The sequence below is a fragment of the Capsella rubella genome, unplaced genomic scaffold (assembly GCF_000375325.1).
Source record: "Capsella rubella cultivar Monte Gargano unplaced genomic scaffold, Caprub1_0 scaffold_2, whole genome shotgun sequence".
In the NCBI taxonomy this organism is placed as follows: Eukaryota; Viridiplantae; Streptophyta; class Magnoliopsida; order Brassicales; family Brassicaceae; genus Capsella; species Capsella rubella.
The window spans coordinates 2176842-2194788 of record NW_006238922.1 but is presented as its reverse complement, the minus strand read 5'-3'; the positions used below and the strand labels follow the sequence as shown (position 1 = coordinate 2194788).

The window sequence follows — 17947 nt, the reverse complement described above, 5'->3', positions numbered from 1 at the left end:
CTTGTTTTCCAGAGCGAGAAGTCACCGGATCCATCAAACACCGCGATCGGAACTCCATACATTTTCGTAACAACTTTGCTCCGCCGCCGAACCTGGCTCTGATACCAATTTGTAGAGAATCTTCTCTATCTTTAGACTTGAGCAAATGCTGAATGAAGACGATCTCTGATGAATCTAATATGAATCGAGAACAAGAACAGAAACGAAAGAACACGAGCAATTAACGAGTTCAGAATCCAAACCGGATTCCTACGTCTCGCCGGAGAAACTCCTCCGGAATCCACTAGAACTTGGTGAACAAAGTAATCGTTACAATCTCTCAGATGCTCTCTCTCTCTAAGCTTTCTCACTCTCAGATTCAACTCTCTCTCTCTCCTCAATCCAAATCTAACAAACTTGTAAAAAATGAATCGATACAGAGGAAGAGAAGAAGATGACTTAATATAAGAGCTGAAGCGAAAAGACGATTATGCCCCTCCTTGGTTTGTTAGAACCATCAACGGCATCACGTGAAACTCACGTGTCTTCTTCCTGCATCTGAAACTTTGAAACCCTCTCTTGACCTGAGAGTCTTCACCACACTTAGACTCCACCTGAAGAATATCATAGTCAATTACTTCAAATATAATGAACAATTTGGTTCAGTGAAGCTAGTTTTGTTAGCACCACTAGTGCTTGGTAAGCGAGCTCTCGGGGTATGATTCTGAATACAGTTTATGAGAGTCTCTTTGTGATTCTTATATATGTCTTCATGGAATTCACTAGGTGATCTTCTTGGAGTTTTTTGTTATCTAGAGAAGGTACAAGATCAATGCTTGATTCATTCAAATGTTTTTTAAGCAAGTTAAAATTATGCTTTGTGTCTCTGAGATTTCCTCACAGATTGGACTAGTACTGACTAGTTAAACCAACACCTTGAAGCATAAAAATTTATTGAATTTGAGTTAATTAGTTTAGCTTTAACATAACTCTAATGTATGGAAAAACTCAAATGATTCCACAATGTTGTTGTATAATATCAAAATTTCTTCCCTTGAGCCAGGTTAACTCGAATTTCCCGACCCTCAAGCTCAAATCCGTCAAGCGATTCAAGCGCGGTTTCCATTTCCTCTTTGGAAGAGTAACATACAAAGCCATAACCCCGTGATCTCCCAGTATCTCCATCAAACACAACTCTTGCCCCAACCACTTCTCCACATTCTCGAAACGCTCCAGCTAATGACTCAGAAGTAACAGTCCACGACAAGTTACCAACAAACAGCTTATGCTCTGTCTCTGGATACAGTGGTTCTTTGTTAGGTTTTGGTTTGTCAGCAAAGTTCACCTTCAAAGCCCGACCAAGATACTCCTGAGAAAAGACAACACAAGAACCATCAACCAAAATGTGTTTTTTGCCTTTTGTGAAAAGCTTGCAAGAAACTTACAGTTCCATCGAGGTTATCGATGATGATGTTACAATCTTCGACATTGCTCATCGTTACAAAGGCGAATCCACGACTCTGCCCTGTGTCTCTGTTGTAAAGAACCTCAACGAGCTCAGGGTTAGCAAAATCTTGAATAATCTGAGCCAAAGTTGCACTATCAACATTATAAGGCAAATTCCCAAAGTAGAGCTTAGTGTTAACGGCTGCAGGAGGATCAAGATCACCAGTTTTATCCTCCTCCTCCTCCTTCACTTCCTCTTCTAATTTTGCAGTTATGGTCTCTGGGAGGGCTTTGAATCGCCGGGAGCTGCAACTACGTGAGGAGGAGATGAGTAGAGGTTTTGGAAGTGAAAAGTTGAATCTGATGAATGTTTGGTTAGATGAGAGGTTGCAGCCATTAAGGAGATTGGGTTGATGATGGAGTTTGAAGCACGAAAGTGGTGCCGTTGATGCTGCCATTTTCTCTCTGGACAGAGAGAAAGAAACAGAGAGATTGGCCTAAGGCAGAGTCTGTCCACAAAAAGAGTTTGGATAAGGCCAAAAAAAAATTGATTGGCCTATCAGAACATCATCTTTAGAATTGATTGGTTCTGTAATCTATCACTTGGTAATTGATTGGTTTACTCTGGATTTTTCGGTTTCTTAATTTTGGCTTTTTTTTTTTTGACTGACATTCTTGATTTTGGTTTTGTTATTAGAGAAAAACAAACAAACCAAAAGTACTAAACTACTAATAAAGAAATAAATTTATTAATCAGATATAATCAGATATTTTGTTTGGAATAATAGTTTCTTATAGTCTAAATTATTGGTTTATAATAGAAAATTGTTCGGTTTAAAAAATTTCGGTTAACATTCTAGTTTGGTTTGGGTTTGATAGAAAAAACAAACCAAAAGTGCTAATAACGAATAAATTATTACTCAGATATTTTCTTATCAGTTGGCTAAAAAAAAAGAAAAAAATCTTATAGTCTGAAATACCGGTTTATAATCTAAAATTGTTCGGTTTATAAAATATCGGTTCAAGTGTTAGTTTGGTTTTGGGTTTGATCCATAATGCCATCATTTTTTTGCTTTACAGAAAACAAAAAGAAAAATTTATGAGAAACCTATTTTATTCAGTTTAATTTCAATTCAAAGGAATATTTATAAATTTTGAAAAAAGTATGTATAAAAAATAACTCAATAAATTTGGTTATTGATCTTAAATAACCTTCTCATAAATGCATGAAAGGATGTGTACCTACCAATGATCAATCCAACTCAATGCAATTCTTACAACCCATTTATACCTCACACATTCATACATCTAAATCAAATGTTTTTGGACTCATTTAACTAATGTTTTTATTTTCTTGAATCCTATTCCAAGAATTTGTGTAAACAAACCCCATTAATGGCTAAGACATAATAAATTCTATTAACAAAAACATATGTTTTCACAATCTTTTTTTTTCGATTGATTTCTTCATATGGAGAAGTACTTATATATACATTAACAGGACAAAAAAAGGGACTAAGTTCTTAATCTCTGCTTTTTTTTTTACATCTTAATCTATATAATTCTCATCTCCTATGTAATTTAATAACCAGAAAAGGAACTTATAATAATAAGAGAAGAGTTTATTCAATAAAGTTTTATATCTCTTCTTCTTCTTCTTCTTTAGATTCCATCTTCTGATTTTGATTGATCGATCTCCACACTACAGAGACTATGTTTCTTGTCCCTCACGTTAAAACCAAACATCAACTCGTAGCTTCAGAGATGCTCTGCAATGATGGCCTCCATGTTTTTGATTTCGACGATGCTGAACTCGTTAACATTGACCGTTGCTTCTCATCTTTCGTTTCCTATTATAAAAATAAACACACAAACCCATTAATTATTTTTAATTTTTTATACTAATCGTTGCTTATAGCTTAAGTTTTTTTTTAGCCAATAAATAGATTATTTAACCAAATCCATATCTAATTACTGTTAAATTCGAATAAATCTTGATTATATTCGAGTTGAGAAAGATAACGTACCAGATTCTGATTCTTGTCAGATTCTTCATTAATCTTCTTCTCAAGTGATGGCTTCTTCTTCTCTCTAGTCGTTTCACTCTGATGCTTCTTTGTCTTTGCGTACTTCTTAGCTTTCAAAATCTTCATAACCTCTGGAAACATATCAAACCATAATCAGAAACCCATTATTACAAGAACACAAAGCAAAATCTTGTGAAGTGATTACAGTTCAAAAAAAGAACACAAACCTTGTGAAGTGATGAGACGATAAGCATGACCAAGAACAAGATTCTCAGTTGGTCGGAGAAGTTTCACGCGCGTGAACCTCACAACCCTTCTCTCTACACTCTTATCATCCGTCGTGGTCGTCGTAGTAGTCGCCGGTATAGTAGTCTCCGGTAAAGGGATGATAAGAGAAACGTAGTGACCAGGATACATACGCATAACTTCACTAACTGATATAGGACCGTAATATCTATCGATCTTGCCGTCAGGATGTTGTAGAACCAAAGCCGCCGCATCAACCGCTTGACAATTCCCCATCTCTCTAGCTCCTTCTTCTTCCACACACAACAAAAACAGAAACAAAAAACTCTGTTCTTCCAAAAAATGATATGATTAAGAGAGTACACACAAGAAAAGAAACAGAGTAAGAAGAATGAGAGAGTTTTTGTGAAGGAAAGAGGAAGAGAGAAGAGAAGAAAAGAGTCTTTTTCGGGACAGCGTGAAGGGTTAGGTCCACCACACTGGCTTTGCTTATAAAACATGTGAAACCCTCAAAGAAAAAAAATTAAAAATTGTTATTATTTAATTTGGTTACATTTTGTGTGATTATTGTTATTAAATTGGACTGTCATTTTTCGGGTTTAATTAATGATAAGAATAATAATATTGTTTAAAGATTTGTAACCATATTGGTTTAAAGATTTGACTGTGGTTGCCCTGAGACATCTCTGACGTTTGCTTTATTTTAATTTTCTTTGGTTATTTTCTTTTTTTTGGAGTTATAAAAATTGAATGGAATAGAGTAATAGGATGGTCGGAAATTAAATAGTTTGATGTGAACGGGTGGGTGCCGGCACCGGAGATCAGGGACCGATGATTTTGACATTGTTTTTGTTCTTGCTCTTTAGAATAATTTAAGTTGTTTCTATTTATATAATTAGTTACTCGTTTTAGATCATGTGAAATATTTTAGAATGCTGCAATAAGATAATTAACCATTTCCTAGTAGTTACATTATTGAATGTTGTAGTGTTTTGACTTTTTATTTAGAGACTTGATTAGATACTAGACTAGTATAAAGAATAACTTAGCTTTCCAAAATTTAATTCATTTTGTTGTGTAATGGTACAAAAAATCAGATACATACATAAAATTGAACTTTCAAAAAACTAGTTAAGCAAGGTGTCTTTTCTTAGTTTATTATTTAAAATATCTATAACACGCGTTTGAAGAATCGGAAAAACATCAGTTTCAAATGACAATTGTCCAAAGGATTTGAATAAGTGCCGTTTCGAACTAATGTTTTTCTCGTTTCGATGTGTATTTGTAACGTTTGAAGAATCAAGAAAAAAAATAGTTTGAGATGACAATTGTTCAAATGATTTGAATAGGTGCCGTTTCGAACTAATGTTTTTCTCGTTTCAATGTTTATCTGTAACGTTTGAAGAATAAATAAATAAAAGTTTGAAACAATGTTTTTCTCGTTTTGATGTAACGTTCAATTTTTTCTCGTAAATGATTTTCTTTAAACTAATATTTTTTATAATTTCTTTTTAAATGTTACTCTTATTTTTTTTCAATTACCTATAATTAGGTATAAACATAAAATACTTGGAAAATTAATGTTAAAGATAGCAACTAGTCATTTGTGTATATATTCTATTTTTGTTCACTTGTAGAGACTATAGACTTTGGTTCTATTATTTTCCTTAGTCTTCTTAACACACTTGACATTGAAGTTATAACAATATATGGATACAAAATATTATACTATAATAGTCATACTAGAATTTTAGTTCTCTTCAACCACCAGAAGCTTAAGTATTATTCTGCTTATTTTCAAACTCGGCCTAATATAACATTTAATGCACGTTGAACTTGGACCATGGGGACAAAACGATATGGTATACATAGATTTAGAAGAATATAAGAAAAATCATAGACGATAGCTGAACATAACCTAACTAATAGATCCAAAAAAATCAATTTTGGTACCACTCATCACGAATAATAATACCAAAAAAATATCAATATTATTCTTTAGAAATTTTGAGACGTAATATAGATAAATAAAACAGGATTGTGGATTTTGGGTGGACAAGGGACACTGCAACTTCTTATCTCCTTTTTTCTCACTTTCACGGACTTAAATGCTTTCTCTTGACATTTTATTTTTGTTTGTATTTACTTTTTTGTATGATTCATTGATAAGGTAAGTATCGGTTCTGGTTCTTTTGAAGATGATCCGATTCATGTCCCAAATGGGTCATCTCGTCTCGATCTTATTTAGATTGGCAAAGGTGTATATGACATGTTCATGCATGGATAGTATTATAATGTGCCCATCCCTTGACCAAAGCACCCATATGGGAAACACTTCGATCTGACATGGTCAATTCTTGCTACGATATCCATTACTAGCAAATTATATCCTTTCGTTTAGTGGATATGCATACGTTCAACCAAAAAGATCATTGTTATATATTTTTTTTTGTAAAATATCGTTATCTTTCTTTTATCTTTTAGGACTATCGTTATCTTTTTTAAGGGTGGAAATATCTTATATATAGTATACAACTTTAATGATGACTACGTATGGAAGAGATATGCTAGGACTTAGGGTTCAATTATAGATGACGAACTAAAGTGAGATTTTTAGAAATGATTAGATATCAGATTGTTATTAGTGGAAGAATATTGAGAAATCTATAAAGTACATAGTTCTTTAGTCTCAATTGACTCGATTATATATAGGCTAATAAAGGTTTCAGAAAACCATAGAAACGAGGTTTGAAAATCCAAAAGAATATTTAGATGTAAAGAATGCACAAAACCAAGAGGTGAAAAAATAGATTTTACTCGTCATGTAAATTTAACGAATATAAGATTCATATTTAAATGTTTTATAGATTTACATTACGAACTACAGGCTAATCAACCATCACTGATTAGTAAAATGTAAAACTAATCAGTCACTTAATTGCAAGGGCTAATAAGATTTATATTACAAATTTACAATGTAATGTATGAGAGAAACTCGTGTACTAATTAACATGCACAAGCTCTTTAGTTTACACATTATTCAAATTTAATTTGGTTTAATGATCGATATACAGGTAAGTATTGGACCCATATATTTTGCTACAATTTCGAAGTTAATGGTCCATCTAAACATCAATAATATGCAAAAATACATATTCACATGAGGATGAGGTAATCAATTCACTCTAATAAATAGAACCCAAGATTCGGATATCCTAAGGAAACATCCTCATGATCATAAAAGTATAATAACATAATCGTATTTTTAGATAAAATAATGTAATTACTCTGACTCATGATCATCAAGTGTGCCCTCCACAATTATAATTAAAAAGGTCGTCCTTCGTGGATACATCCCTACGTCCCTACCTAATATTTTCACCAATTCATTGATATATTTTTGTTAAAAAAAAAAAAAAAAAAACAAATAAGAATAGCTAAAGTTAAAATTGAGATTTGCATATATACGGAGACCTAATCACGTTGACGTTTGTACGGCGACCAACACGCAACAAAATAAAAAGATTAAAAAGATTTTTAAGATCGCAAAATTATGTCTTTTGGTTCTTCATCCACCCAACATCTCAAACTTATAATAATCTTTTTAATCTACTTTCGTTAAACACAAACAAAACCAGCTAATTCTTCCAGAGCATCTTTGGGACTTGTTGGTGAGAAAAAAAATCTTGACATGATTAAATAACATATTTGAATAATTAAAAACAACTTAATAATTAACTAATTAGAATCCCGAGGATTTAGGACTAAGCTTATTAGTAGTTTTTAGTTTAAGACATTTAATTGTTGTTGACATGTGTGAACGAACACATGATCTGATACAACAACGGTCAGAGAGTGTGTTGTGTGTGTGTGCCATGTGAAGGTGTTGGAATGGTCTTTCGTCTCTCGAACTTATTAAATGTCTTTGACGATTTGGAAACTTCATTTTCAAGTTTGTTTCTTCTTCTACATCGATATAACTGCACATCCCAATCCATAAAACCCAAATAATAATAATAAATTTTCCAAAGTTTATTTTATTAATCACATGTTCACAACTACTAAACTTGTGCTAATTAACATTTTAAACCGTTCTATCATTTTAACCGTTAATGTTAACATATATGGGTTATATTATCACCGGACTTAATTAGTCTTCACAAATTTATACCAAAACTACAAAACCGTTGTATTATTTGATTTCTAGTTATTCATATCGTTTTCTAACATGTGAATGTTAGTTTGCAAAAAAAAAAAAAACATGTGATATTAGAGCATTCAAAGTCACAAACAAGATTCTGACTTTTTTATAAAATAAGAAAAAGTCAAATATAAATTAATTTTGGTCTATTTTTTTTTCTTGTAAAGAAATTAGCAATTCAAATATATATAATTAATATTTGCCATTTTGCACAAGACTTACAAAAATAGTTTGAAAGATCATGCATATTCGATATATAAACCTAGTATGATTTTTTAATATAAAAAAATAGATTGGAAGTGACTGAAATAATGATGATCTAAAACATTCATAAATATAGCTAGGCATGCGACTAAACTAGGGTATTAGTTGCAATCCGACCCCAAATATAATCATCACAAACTTCATTCATCCACTATCAATATTTCATTAATTTGGATATTAATTATAAATTGTGTCTATCTAAGAAAAAAAAAAAGAACAAAGAAAAAGTTTCTTTTGGGCTTTGGAATACCAAGGCTAAGTAAGAACTAAGAATAATCATTCGAGATGTGAAAGTTTCAGGTGAGGTGCAATCATCTATCTTCGGTTTCTGAATTGAAGTTGCTCTTTTATCAATGCATGATGACTCCAATGATATTGTTTGGTTATTTTTTTTTTTTTAATTTACTTTATGCTTAAGGCTTAAGCATGTTTAACAATGTCAGGGGTGGATTTTTTTTGTTTTCTTTTCTTTTTTCTTCTCACTACAATAACTTATAATATATAGATTTGAACTCGAGTGTAACAACAGCAACAACAACAATACAAACCATTAAGTTCTGTAATCATATAATTTACTAAAATTGTGTGGATTCTTAAATCGACTTTCATATGTTTTTTTAGTACAATACACTATAATTGTTTTAGTGTATATTTTTTCTAATTGTTATCATAGATAATTGTTTCCCTTCATTTCATAAAAGATCAAAAAGTAAAAGTGTTCTTTTGAAGAAAAAAAGTTAATTGTTCTATTGTGTTAATTAGTATTTATAATCTTCGTATAGATAAGGTAACCACCACTTATTAAGTGGACGATGAGTGTCCAAAGTTAGGTTTAGAATGTCGTTTTGTAGGCTTTGCATGCCACTATAAACATCCTTTAATCACTCTCTTTTGGCTTCCTCTACCAAACCATGGAACATTGAACCAAATGATCTTTATTCTATCCAATCTCTATATGTATAAGACTAAATTTTTTTTTTTTTTTTGACATCACCAATTCTGATTTCTTTCTCAAGAAATGATCACAAACTTTTATATAATTACAAAAAAACATTTGTGTGAAATGTCAAATCGTTTTCCGACAAAGAGAATCGGTACCAGAACAATACATCAGCAATCACCAACTACTGAGGATCCTACAGAGCATGTCAACTTTTATTTTCTAAATGGTTTTAGTAAATATTCATTTTATACAAGTTCCAATCATATGAGAATATTATTGCACGACAGTTTCATTCACAATACTGTAAAGTATTTTGCTTTGGATAATTTGTGGAAGTGACTTAATTTAATTCTAGCTAGGGTCGACATTTTATTTTAAGATCAAAATGATACATAGTTATATTATTATCTGTTTAGGTTTTGTTGTCCCTAACCAGAAGAATATGTATATTTCGTTAGATCAAAATATCTAATCATGTTTAGATAAGTGTATTTCTTCTGCACTATACCATATTAATAGTTAGTGGTGTTAGTAGTTTGTAGCATATTAACATAAATATAATTTATGCGTAGAAGGTGGACATTATCAATTCGTTTAAAAACCGACAAATCAAACAGAAACAATGGTACATGTAATCTTCTGACGAGAGATACTCTGCGGAAAACTTTTACATGTGTCGTTTGATATAGTTAAACCTTTAATAATGTAGTTTTGCATGATGTTATAACCATACTAATAAATAATATCATTGTCAGCTACTCAGCTTTTACTAAATAAATTGAATACACTTAATTGGCTTCAATGTGCAAGAACAGAAACGATATATTTTTTTTGCTAAACTTCTAAATATCATTCAAATGAAGGTTTAGGTTTTTTTGCTAACCTTGTTTTTTTTTTTTTTGCCAAATTAACTTATGTTATTAGGTATTGCTGTTATAGAGAGATACATATTTCAATAATTTTTGTCAACCTACCAATTTAAATCTTGATAATAACTTAACGAAATTATTACTATAAAGTTTTTTTTTTTGGTGTCAACTTTATTACTATAAAGTATAAACTGCTGAATTACATGTCATGGACCGCCATACAGATTGAGGTAAGTTAAGAAGCAGAAAAATTATAAAAAGTTTTGGATGTGGAAAAGCCAAAAGGAAGAGTATAAATTCATCCGTTAATTTGCATAGAAAATGGAAATCGCCATGTTTAATATTTTCTTTTTTTTTAACTTATGACTTTTATTAATTGGTTAAAAATTACAAAGATTGTAAGAGCATGTACATTAGTCATATAGGAGAGTATCTTTAATATATAATTAAAAAAATATATTGTAAATGTGAGATACTAGATCTAACATATCTTTAGGAAGACATTTTGATTGAGTTTGTTTTAGTTGTAAAGACATTTATAATATAATATTAGTAATTTTATAATTAAATTTATGTAAAGACATCTACACTAATTGATGTTTAGGAGTTCTAAACACCAATTAAAAACATCATCTTATTTAAAACTATTCTAAAACATTAGGAAAAAGAATGAAAGAAAGAAAGAGAGTATTATTTAATAAGGTCATCTTTTGGCAATTCATGTGCACTTGGAAGTATGATAGACCGTACATGTGAAACAGTGCACTTATACACACATACACGCAATCATGTATCAATATGTCAAGAGATAACATCTTTGATTTAAACACTTCAAAGAAATTAACATATAACTACGAGAGTGTACGTACACAAATTTTGACAAGAAAAAGCTCAAAACTCAAAAGGAATGAGAGAGAAGTAAGGAAGAGAGACAGAAACACAAGTCAGTGGCCTCTTTTGTCGCCCAAATTGCTTCAATTTCCTAAGAAAAATACAAAATTTTTGTTGTAAGCCATTATCCTAACATTATAACATCATAATCATCTTTACCGGTAGACTCTTTAAGCAACATTAATCATATTGATCACGTGATTTTACAAACAAAAAATATAATCTTCCCTTACTTCCTCTGTTTTATTGCAAGTATAATTATTGTATGAGCATATTTTTTGGTTATATATAAAAAAAAAAAATTCAAATTTTATTGCACCTTTTCTAATTCACTATATCTATTTAATGGTTAAAATGTTAAATACTTCTAGGAATATATGCATACAAAAGAACTTATCTATTCGAAGAAAACAAAGAAGAAGACTCATTCGTGGATAGAGGCTTCTTCGGAGGTTTAAAGGGAACAAAGAAGACTCTTATTAGGTGTCACAAACCAAACATCCTATTTCAAGTTTGATATTGAAGGACAAATCAAGATGTTTGGTTTGTTGGAAGCTTACTTAGAAGTTAGAAGAAGAAGAAGAAAAATCTTTGAGCTAGTTGACGAACCAACAACGAAAACTAGAGAAGGGACTATTCTACAAACAATAGAAATTAATCTTAACTTCAAAACCAGTGGATACACAACTCTAGAACAGAGAAGGGGAAATGCCATATCAACCATCATTCTTGAGTGTAGGTGTGACAAATGTGTTAGAAAAAAAAAATTCATCAAGGGTAAATAATTTACACTATATATGTGGGTTCCGGGCTCACACTGACAGCCCAATGGCCAATACACAAGTAAAACATTTATCTAAAACGGCAAGCTGTGCATGCGCAGTTTAAGGAAACAGAGTTGAATCAACTCTGTTGTTGATAGATGCAAAATGTTACACATAGTAGGGAGTCAGGGGGTCAAGCCAATGAACTCTTTCATGTTATTAGATGTCGAGGTTAAAAATAAGTCTGACATTAATTCTCTAGCCAAAGTAGAAACAAAAACTTATAATGCCTTTTAGTTATATTAATGTTCCGTGGCTCATTTTTAAATCTTTTGGTTCGTAGGTGTGCTTCCAAATTGCGAAAAAGAGTTATGTGCTAAACTAGATCTTCAAGACTATGACTATGACTATACGCCCACACAGCCGTGGTACAGTGGTAAGGTTGGAATAAACTAACCCAAGTTCGATTCACCCTGGAAACAAAAATCATTGTTGTGTGGGAAGTCTGTCAATTGGGTCAATGCCCAGTTGGTTTACCTGATAGTCAGAAATGCAGGCATCCTAACTACCCCTGTCATTAGTCAAAAAGCATTTCAAATTCGAGATAGTCAATGTAGTGGCCCTTCGGGAAGTAGTGCACTCTGAAATACTTCGATGCGTTTCTACCGAGGCTGACCAGATCAGCCGATAGGGTTTATTAAAAAAAAAAAAAAAAAAAAAAAAAAAAACTAATAGACTAATGAAACCAAAATTTAAACATACTTACAAGACTATGATAGCCGATAACTTATACAATCAACTAAGGTTAGACTTGTGTTTGACACCATCTTCTTTTTTTTTTGGTTCTCGACAGGTACTTGACATTACTCAATACTCAGTACTAGTGACACAGGACCTGCGCATGCATCTTCTCTGTTCGGTTATTTAAAAAACACGCTTCTTCCGAATCATGATCTTTCAAGTTTCCAAATCAGTTTAGAAGTGATCTACGTTTGCTTTCATGTTTTCGTTTCCTACTTCAGTTTGGTTCGTTAAGTCTGTGTGGTTTGTTCTCTAGAGACTTTGTAAAGAAGACAATAGAAGTTTTTGATAATTATGGCAGTGAGAGAAATGTATTATTCATATATATAATTTGTAAAGAAGTATGTTTTTCATAATTAATACTGCTGTCACATGTGAACGTCTTAATCTAGGTTTGTAAAGAAATTAATAGAGTTTTTAATTTTCCTTTGTTTTAATCAAAAAGGAAAACTAACCAAAAACAGAAAATTTACCCTTATCAATAATATATATATTTTAAGAGATAATCTAAACCTTGTCTAATTTATTTTTCTCAACCAAAAAAAAAACTAACAAAAACAAATCATTATGAGATTAATATTAAAAATCTTTGCGATTGTTTAATCACATAGGAAAATATTAAAAATCTTTATTGATATTAATATTTTAAATTTTAATCACATAGGAAAATAATTATATATACTTCTATTTACAACTGTTTTGAAATGCTTATGTATCTTGTAAACACTTTATGATATCAATATATTTGATTAGCCAGAAGAAAAAAAAAACAAGAAATATACCCATAAAAAAAGGAATAATTAGAATATATCAAAACCAAACCAGAAAAAGAAAAGAGTTTATTTCTGAAAGAATATTTTGTGACAAAAAAAAAGAGAAAAGGAAAAGAGTTATGGTTCTGCTTTATATATAAAAGAAAAAGAGTTGGTGGTAACCTAAACAAGAATCAAAGCCATCGAAACTTTTCTTCCTTAAAAAAAATCACAATAATGATATTGGACGTAGAGGACGAGATACTCTGTCGCGTTCCGGCCATATCTCTCAACCGGTTGCGATCTACTTGCAAGCGATGGAACAATTTATTCAGAGAAAGCAAATTCACTAGAAAGAACCTTGAGAAAGCCGCAAAGCAGTTTCTTGTTCTCATGTTGAAGGATAGTAGAGTTTGCTCGATAAGTGTCAATCTCCATGCAACTCGTCCATCTGCAAAGGTCACACGTGAACTTAGTCTAGTCGATCCTCGTTACAATGATCAACTCGTGATCTCTCAAGTTTTTCACTGTGACGGCTTATTGTTAGGCACCGACGATGACGAGAGTATAATCGTGGTTTGGAACCCTTTAACTGGCCAAACCAAGTGGTTCCAAACTAGCGACGGTGACAAGACAAACACCTACTATGCTCTTGGATCCTACCAAGACAACAAATCTGGCAATAAAAGCTACAAAGTATTGAGTTATGGTTACGACCAAGCATTCGAAATCTATGATTTAAACGCTGATTCATGGAGGACTCTTGATGCCGCCACTCCTGACTACCAGTTTCCTTATAGTGATTGCTGCACGTCTTTGAATGGGAACACTTACTGGCCGATTGCTTTACAAGAAGAGGAGAAACAGGAGCCATGCATATTCTTAGTAAGGTTTGATTATACAAGAGAGAAATTTGAACGTCTTAAGGGTCAGATTCCTATATATATGGATGATCAAATTGTGGCTCTATCGGTTGTTAGAGGAGAGAAACTTGCATTGTTGTTAAAACCCGAAAAGTCATCAAAGACTGAGATATGGCTGACGAATAAGATTGATGAAACCAAGGAGATATCGTGGAGCAAGGTGTTAGCGGTTGATTTTAGCCCTTATCTCCAAGATTCGTATGGTTTGAGTTTCTTGTTCGATGAGGAGAAGAAAGTCCTCGTGTGTTGTGATAACGACGACGACTGCGAACACATCATGGTATACATTGTTGGAGGGGACAATAGAGTCACACGAGACAACTTTGGAGAAGAAGATGATGCTACGCCTTTTCTGTTTTATTATGTTCCAAGCTTGACTCGAATCTAGCAAGGTGGTCGGACGGAGACAAAAGAAATATATAGGCAACAAAGCTTCGTGCAATGTTTTTTTTTCTTTCTTAAATTTTGTTTTTGTCTTAGTAATCTTGGTCTGAAACGGCAAGCTGTGCATGTAGATTTAAACCGGACGCAGTTTAAGAAAACAGAGTTGATAGATACAAAATGATGTTATACATAGTAAGGAGTCAGGGTCTAGCCAATGAACTCTTTCATTAGCAACATTTTCAACTATCAAACTGAGGGAAAATACTTGTTGAGATTGAATGGCAAAGAGTAAAACTCTTCACTTCTAGTATCCGATTTGAACGACATGAAACGATCCCACCAAACCATCCCTCGGTCTTTCCTCGTCGCACTGTCCTTAGATGACAATGTTACATCAAGAAAGAATGCTAAAATCCCAGCCACAAAGGCTTCAGAAGAGAATGGAACGTTGATCATGTCATTGAACTGCGAATAACACAATCAATCAGCATTGTATTTTGCTTATAAACTTATCATAAGTGAGAAGATTAACATTCTTGTTTTGTTTTGTACCCATCTTGCGTGTGTGTGAACTGGTCCATACTTGTTTACAGCTGTATACTCGTTGAAGTACTGTGGTACTGATAACCCCATGAAGAACGAGAATCCAAGGATGAATTTTGTTCTGAAGCTGTTTAGATTACAGAACTGAAGTAAGCTTAGACCACCAGAACCTGCAGTTTTATTGGTTAGCTCAGTTTGCTGTTTTTAAAAACATAGCGGTTTGAACGAAAGAAAAGGCGTTTCAAGAAACTTACCAACGTATGCAAAGAACAAGCAATGTAATGCTGCGACGATCGGAGCTGGAATCGATGCAAAGATGGCACCAAATTTACCAAGAATAGAGAAGAAGATCATAAAACCAGCTGATATTTGAACTACTCTTCTGCTACCAACGCGTGTTAAGGCTAACAAACCAGCATTTTCTCTGCAAAATCATCAAAATAACCATTACATATTACAATAAAGACCGTTGTTTTCGGTTCAAGTACTTGATTAGCTCATAGAGAAACAGGTCTTACACTGATATAGATGCTCCATTCCCTGCTCCAAATAATCCACAGAGGAGAACCCCAACACCCTATACATAAATACATTGACATAAATATAGACTCTTTAAGGGAGATTGGGATTGAATATTTTGTCAATGTTACCTGCCAACCGATTCCACGGCTGAGAACAGAAGGTGGCGGTGGAGTTGCACTCGAAAACCTCGATACAGCAATGTAAGTCCCTGTGGACTGTTTCCATGAATCACAAGAATAAGATCAAGAATACGTGCAATGAACAAAGTGTTCTGTGTTGTTGCATCAATAAATGATAGAGAAATTCTAACCTCAATAAGGGAAACAAATGAAACAGCCATCATAGCGAATGCTTCACCCGCATGAAATGTTGGAGGTCCCCATTGGAATGGGTAAGGAACTCTTATCCTGAAATCATCAAGAACCATTCTGAATTTGTACTAAAAACTACATAGCCTAATAATGTCACTATAGTATGCACAGAAATAAGATAGAAAATTTCTCCAACCATGGAGCACCACCAATGAGGCCAGAACGATCTGTTCTGCAACTTAGCTGAGTGTTGAGTCCTGTGTTCTTATAGGCTCCACCAACGGTGAGTAGGTGTGCGTAAATCCAGACAATAACAACAGAAAAAATCACAGCAAACCGATGGAACACTTGTCTTTCTCCTCTCATGAGATGAGGAATGTACTGCAGAAAGAAACCATAGAGATGAATCTTTGGTTAAGATATGTTTTGAAATAACGACAAGAGCTTGGTCGCTGAGCTCTAACCTGTGAGAATATGAGTAGAAGTATGATTTCAGGCAGTCCAATCTCAATGCATTTGGCTAGCTGCCAGAGACAGAACAAGTCAGTACTCAAGAAAATGTTATAAAACCATACGATAGATAGTAAAGCAAAACACACCAGTGGGAAACCGTGCTCATAAAGTCCAAAGCCGGCTAGTGCTACTAGAGGAACTGAAGAGAGAGGACTCAAGAGCCTGAAGAAAGTAAAAACAATCATTAAAAAATAGCAGAAGAGACTCAGTTAGTTTTATATGAAAGGAATGTTCTTAGCTAACCTAACTACATTGCGCCATAGCCCGCTGAAGCCAACGACGATCTGAAGAAGCGAAGCAACGATAAGAGCACCCTGGATTCCTCTCATTATCCTCTTAAATTTCTGCAATTTTTGTTCTCTATCAATAACAAAATCTGACACAAAAAGATAGATTCTCAGTTCTGTTTTTACTAACCTCCTGAGGATCAACAATGTCGCTGTACCGACCAGCTAAGATAATCGAAAGCGTGGTTGGTAAATAGGTGTAAGAGCCACCAATGACCGCAGGAAGTCGAGTACCAAAGAAGCTTTGTAATAAAGTGTTAAGTCCAGAAACAAAAAGCAATGTCTGAACCATCTTTGCCTTCTCTTCCTACACCAAACGAATACAAACCCAAATCAAAAACAGAGCTTTTCCCATAAATGTTGCATCACTTAACTTGTCTAAGAAGAAAGACTAACGTTTCCACCACCCATCTGCGGAACTAAATATGTTGGGATGAGAACTGTAGTTCCAAGCATCACCAAGTAATGCTGAAACCCCAAAAGAACTGCCTCAGCTGAATCATAAAAAAAAAAAGAAGTAGCGATCATTGAGTTGTAAACTCAAACATAACAACATGAAAGTATAGGAGAGAAGAGAGTTTACGCCAAGGAGGAGGACTAGTGATACAATAAGAAACAGAAGGAAGCTGATCTTTCACCGGATGTGGCTCAAGCTCATCTTGTTTCAACTGCGGCGCAGCCCCTCCTCCTCCACCACCAACAGCCATTTCCTTTTCACTTCTGATGAAAACTCCAAGAAGCAAAAAACAGAGAAAGGTTGGATCTTTATGTTGGAAATTTCAAGAACAAGTGAATATTGTAGGAGACTAGCCTAGGAGAGATATTACAAAACCAAAGGCACCGAAAGTGAAAAAGGGTATAGTAATGGAGGAGAGTTAAGAAAAGTGAAAGAAGACGAAGACGAAGCTAGAAAAAGAGAAAGACATTTGTCGGGGAATTTTATGTAAGAAACCGTCAATATAAAGCCAAGAACGTCAAAAAAGTTGATTTTGCGCGTTTTTAGGTTAATTAAAAAGAACTTTGAGAAGAAAGAACCACTTGGAGGACACGGAACCCTTGTAAAGAAAATTATAATAATATATATAAACCCAAAAGCTTCAATGTGAAGAGAAGATGAAAAGAGCTATTTTAACTTGCTTTTTTGTTTTTGTTTTGTGAATGTATATTAGTTGATTACAAAGATCAGGTCAGACAAATAGGGAAATTATAATTAGTTGATTACAAATATAAACAAAGGTCAGAAGGTTTTTTTTTTTTTTTGAGTTTTGAGTATATTTGTAT

At 33.2% G+C, this 17947-nt stretch overlaps 4 protein-coding genes across 4 annotated transcripts; 1 reads left to right on the top strand and 3 right to left on the bottom strand.

Annotated features, from left to right (window-relative positions):
* Positions 1 to 915: 915 nt before the first annotated feature.
* LOC17895318 (RNA-binding protein CP31B, chloroplastic) lies at positions 916 to 1935 on the bottom strand. The gene is made up of 2 exons (XM_006302641.2): positions 1425 to 1935; positions 916 to 1348 (listed from the first exon to the last, which is right to left on the bottom strand). The coding sequence occupies exons 1-2, from the start codon at positions 1881 to 1883 to the stop codon at positions 1019 to 1021; spliced, it is 789 nt and encodes a 262-aa protein (XP_006302703.1). The 5' UTR covers positions 1884 to 1935; the 3' UTR covers positions 916 to 1018.
* Positions 1936 to 2858: 923 nt separating this feature from the next.
* Positions 2859 to 4134, bottom strand: LOC17894078. The gene is made up of 3 exons (XM_006302840.2): positions 3680 to 4134; positions 3453 to 3583; positions 2859 to 3275 (listed from the first exon to the last, which is right to left on the bottom strand). The coding sequence occupies exons 1-3, from the start codon at positions 3972 to 3974 to the stop codon at positions 3171 to 3173; spliced, it is 531 nt and encodes a 176-aa protein (XP_006302902.1). The 5' UTR covers positions 3975 to 4134; the 3' UTR covers positions 2859 to 3170.
* Positions 4135 to 13420: 9286 nt separating this feature from the next.
* Positions 13421 to 14494, top strand: LOC17894199 (probable F-box protein At5g47300). Its single transcript, XM_006301675.1, has one exon. It carries the CDS (start codon positions 13421 to 13423, stop codon positions 14492 to 14494), a length of 1074 nt encoding a protein of 357 aa, XP_006301737.1.
* Positions 14495 to 14693: 199 nt separating this feature from the next.
* LOC17894196 (nucleobase-ascorbate transporter 7) lies at positions 14694 to 17599 on the bottom strand. Its single transcript, XM_006300379.2, has 13 exons — positions 17250 to 17599; positions 17063 to 17160; positions 16797 to 16973; positions 16623 to 16723; positions 16466 to 16541; positions 16331 to 16390; positions 16063 to 16247; positions 15866 to 15962; positions 15684 to 15770; positions 15552 to 15610; positions 15288 to 15457; positions 15043 to 15203; positions 14694 to 14955 (listed from the first exon to the last, which is right to left on the bottom strand). The coding sequence occupies exons 1-13, from the start codon at positions 17371 to 17373 to the stop codon at positions 14737 to 14739; spliced, it is 1614 nt and encodes a 537-aa protein (XP_006300441.1). The 5' UTR covers positions 17374 to 17599; the 3' UTR covers positions 14694 to 14736.
* Between the last annotated feature and the right edge of the window lie 348 nt (positions 17600 to 17947).

Bases quoted from the DNA above. Each gene is read 5' to 3' on its own strand.
- LOC17894078 (XM_006302840.2), bottom strand. From the start codon at position 3,974: ATGGGGAATTGTCAAGCGGTTGATGCGGCGGCTTTGGTTCTACAACAT. The intron at 3,584-3,679 runs GTTTGTGTTCTT...ATATGTTTCCAG, and splicing joins TCGTCTCATCACTTCACAAG to AGGTTATGAAGATTTTGAAA. The intron at 3,276-3,452 runs GTACGTTATCTT...TTTTTATAATAG, and splicing joins CTGACAAGAATCAGAATCTG to GAAACGAAAGATGAGAAGCA.
- LOC17894196 (XM_006300379.2), bottom strand. From the start codon at position 17,373: ATGGCTGTTGGTGGTGGAGGAGGAGGGGCTGCGCCGCAGTTGAAACAA. The intron at 16,724-16,796 runs GTTAGTAAAAAC...CAAAAATTGCAG, and splicing joins ACATTGTTGATCCTCAGGAG to AAATTTAAGAGGATAATGAG. The intron at 16,248-16,330 runs GTTAGAGCTCAG...TTCTTTCTGCAG, and splicing joins TTCTACTCATATTCTCACAG to TACATTCCTCATCTCATGAG.
- LOC17894199 (XM_006301675.1), top strand. From the start codon at position 13,421: ATGATATTGGACGTAGAGGACGAGATACTCTGTCGCGTTCCGGCCATA.
- LOC17895318 (XM_006302641.2), bottom strand. From the start codon at position 1,883: ATGGCAGCATCAACGGCACCACTTTCGTGCTTCAAACTCCATCATCAA. The intron at 1,349-1,424 runs GTAAGTTTCTTG...GTCTTTTCTCAG, and splicing joins TCGATAACCTCGATGGAACT to GAGTATCTTGGTCGGGCTTT.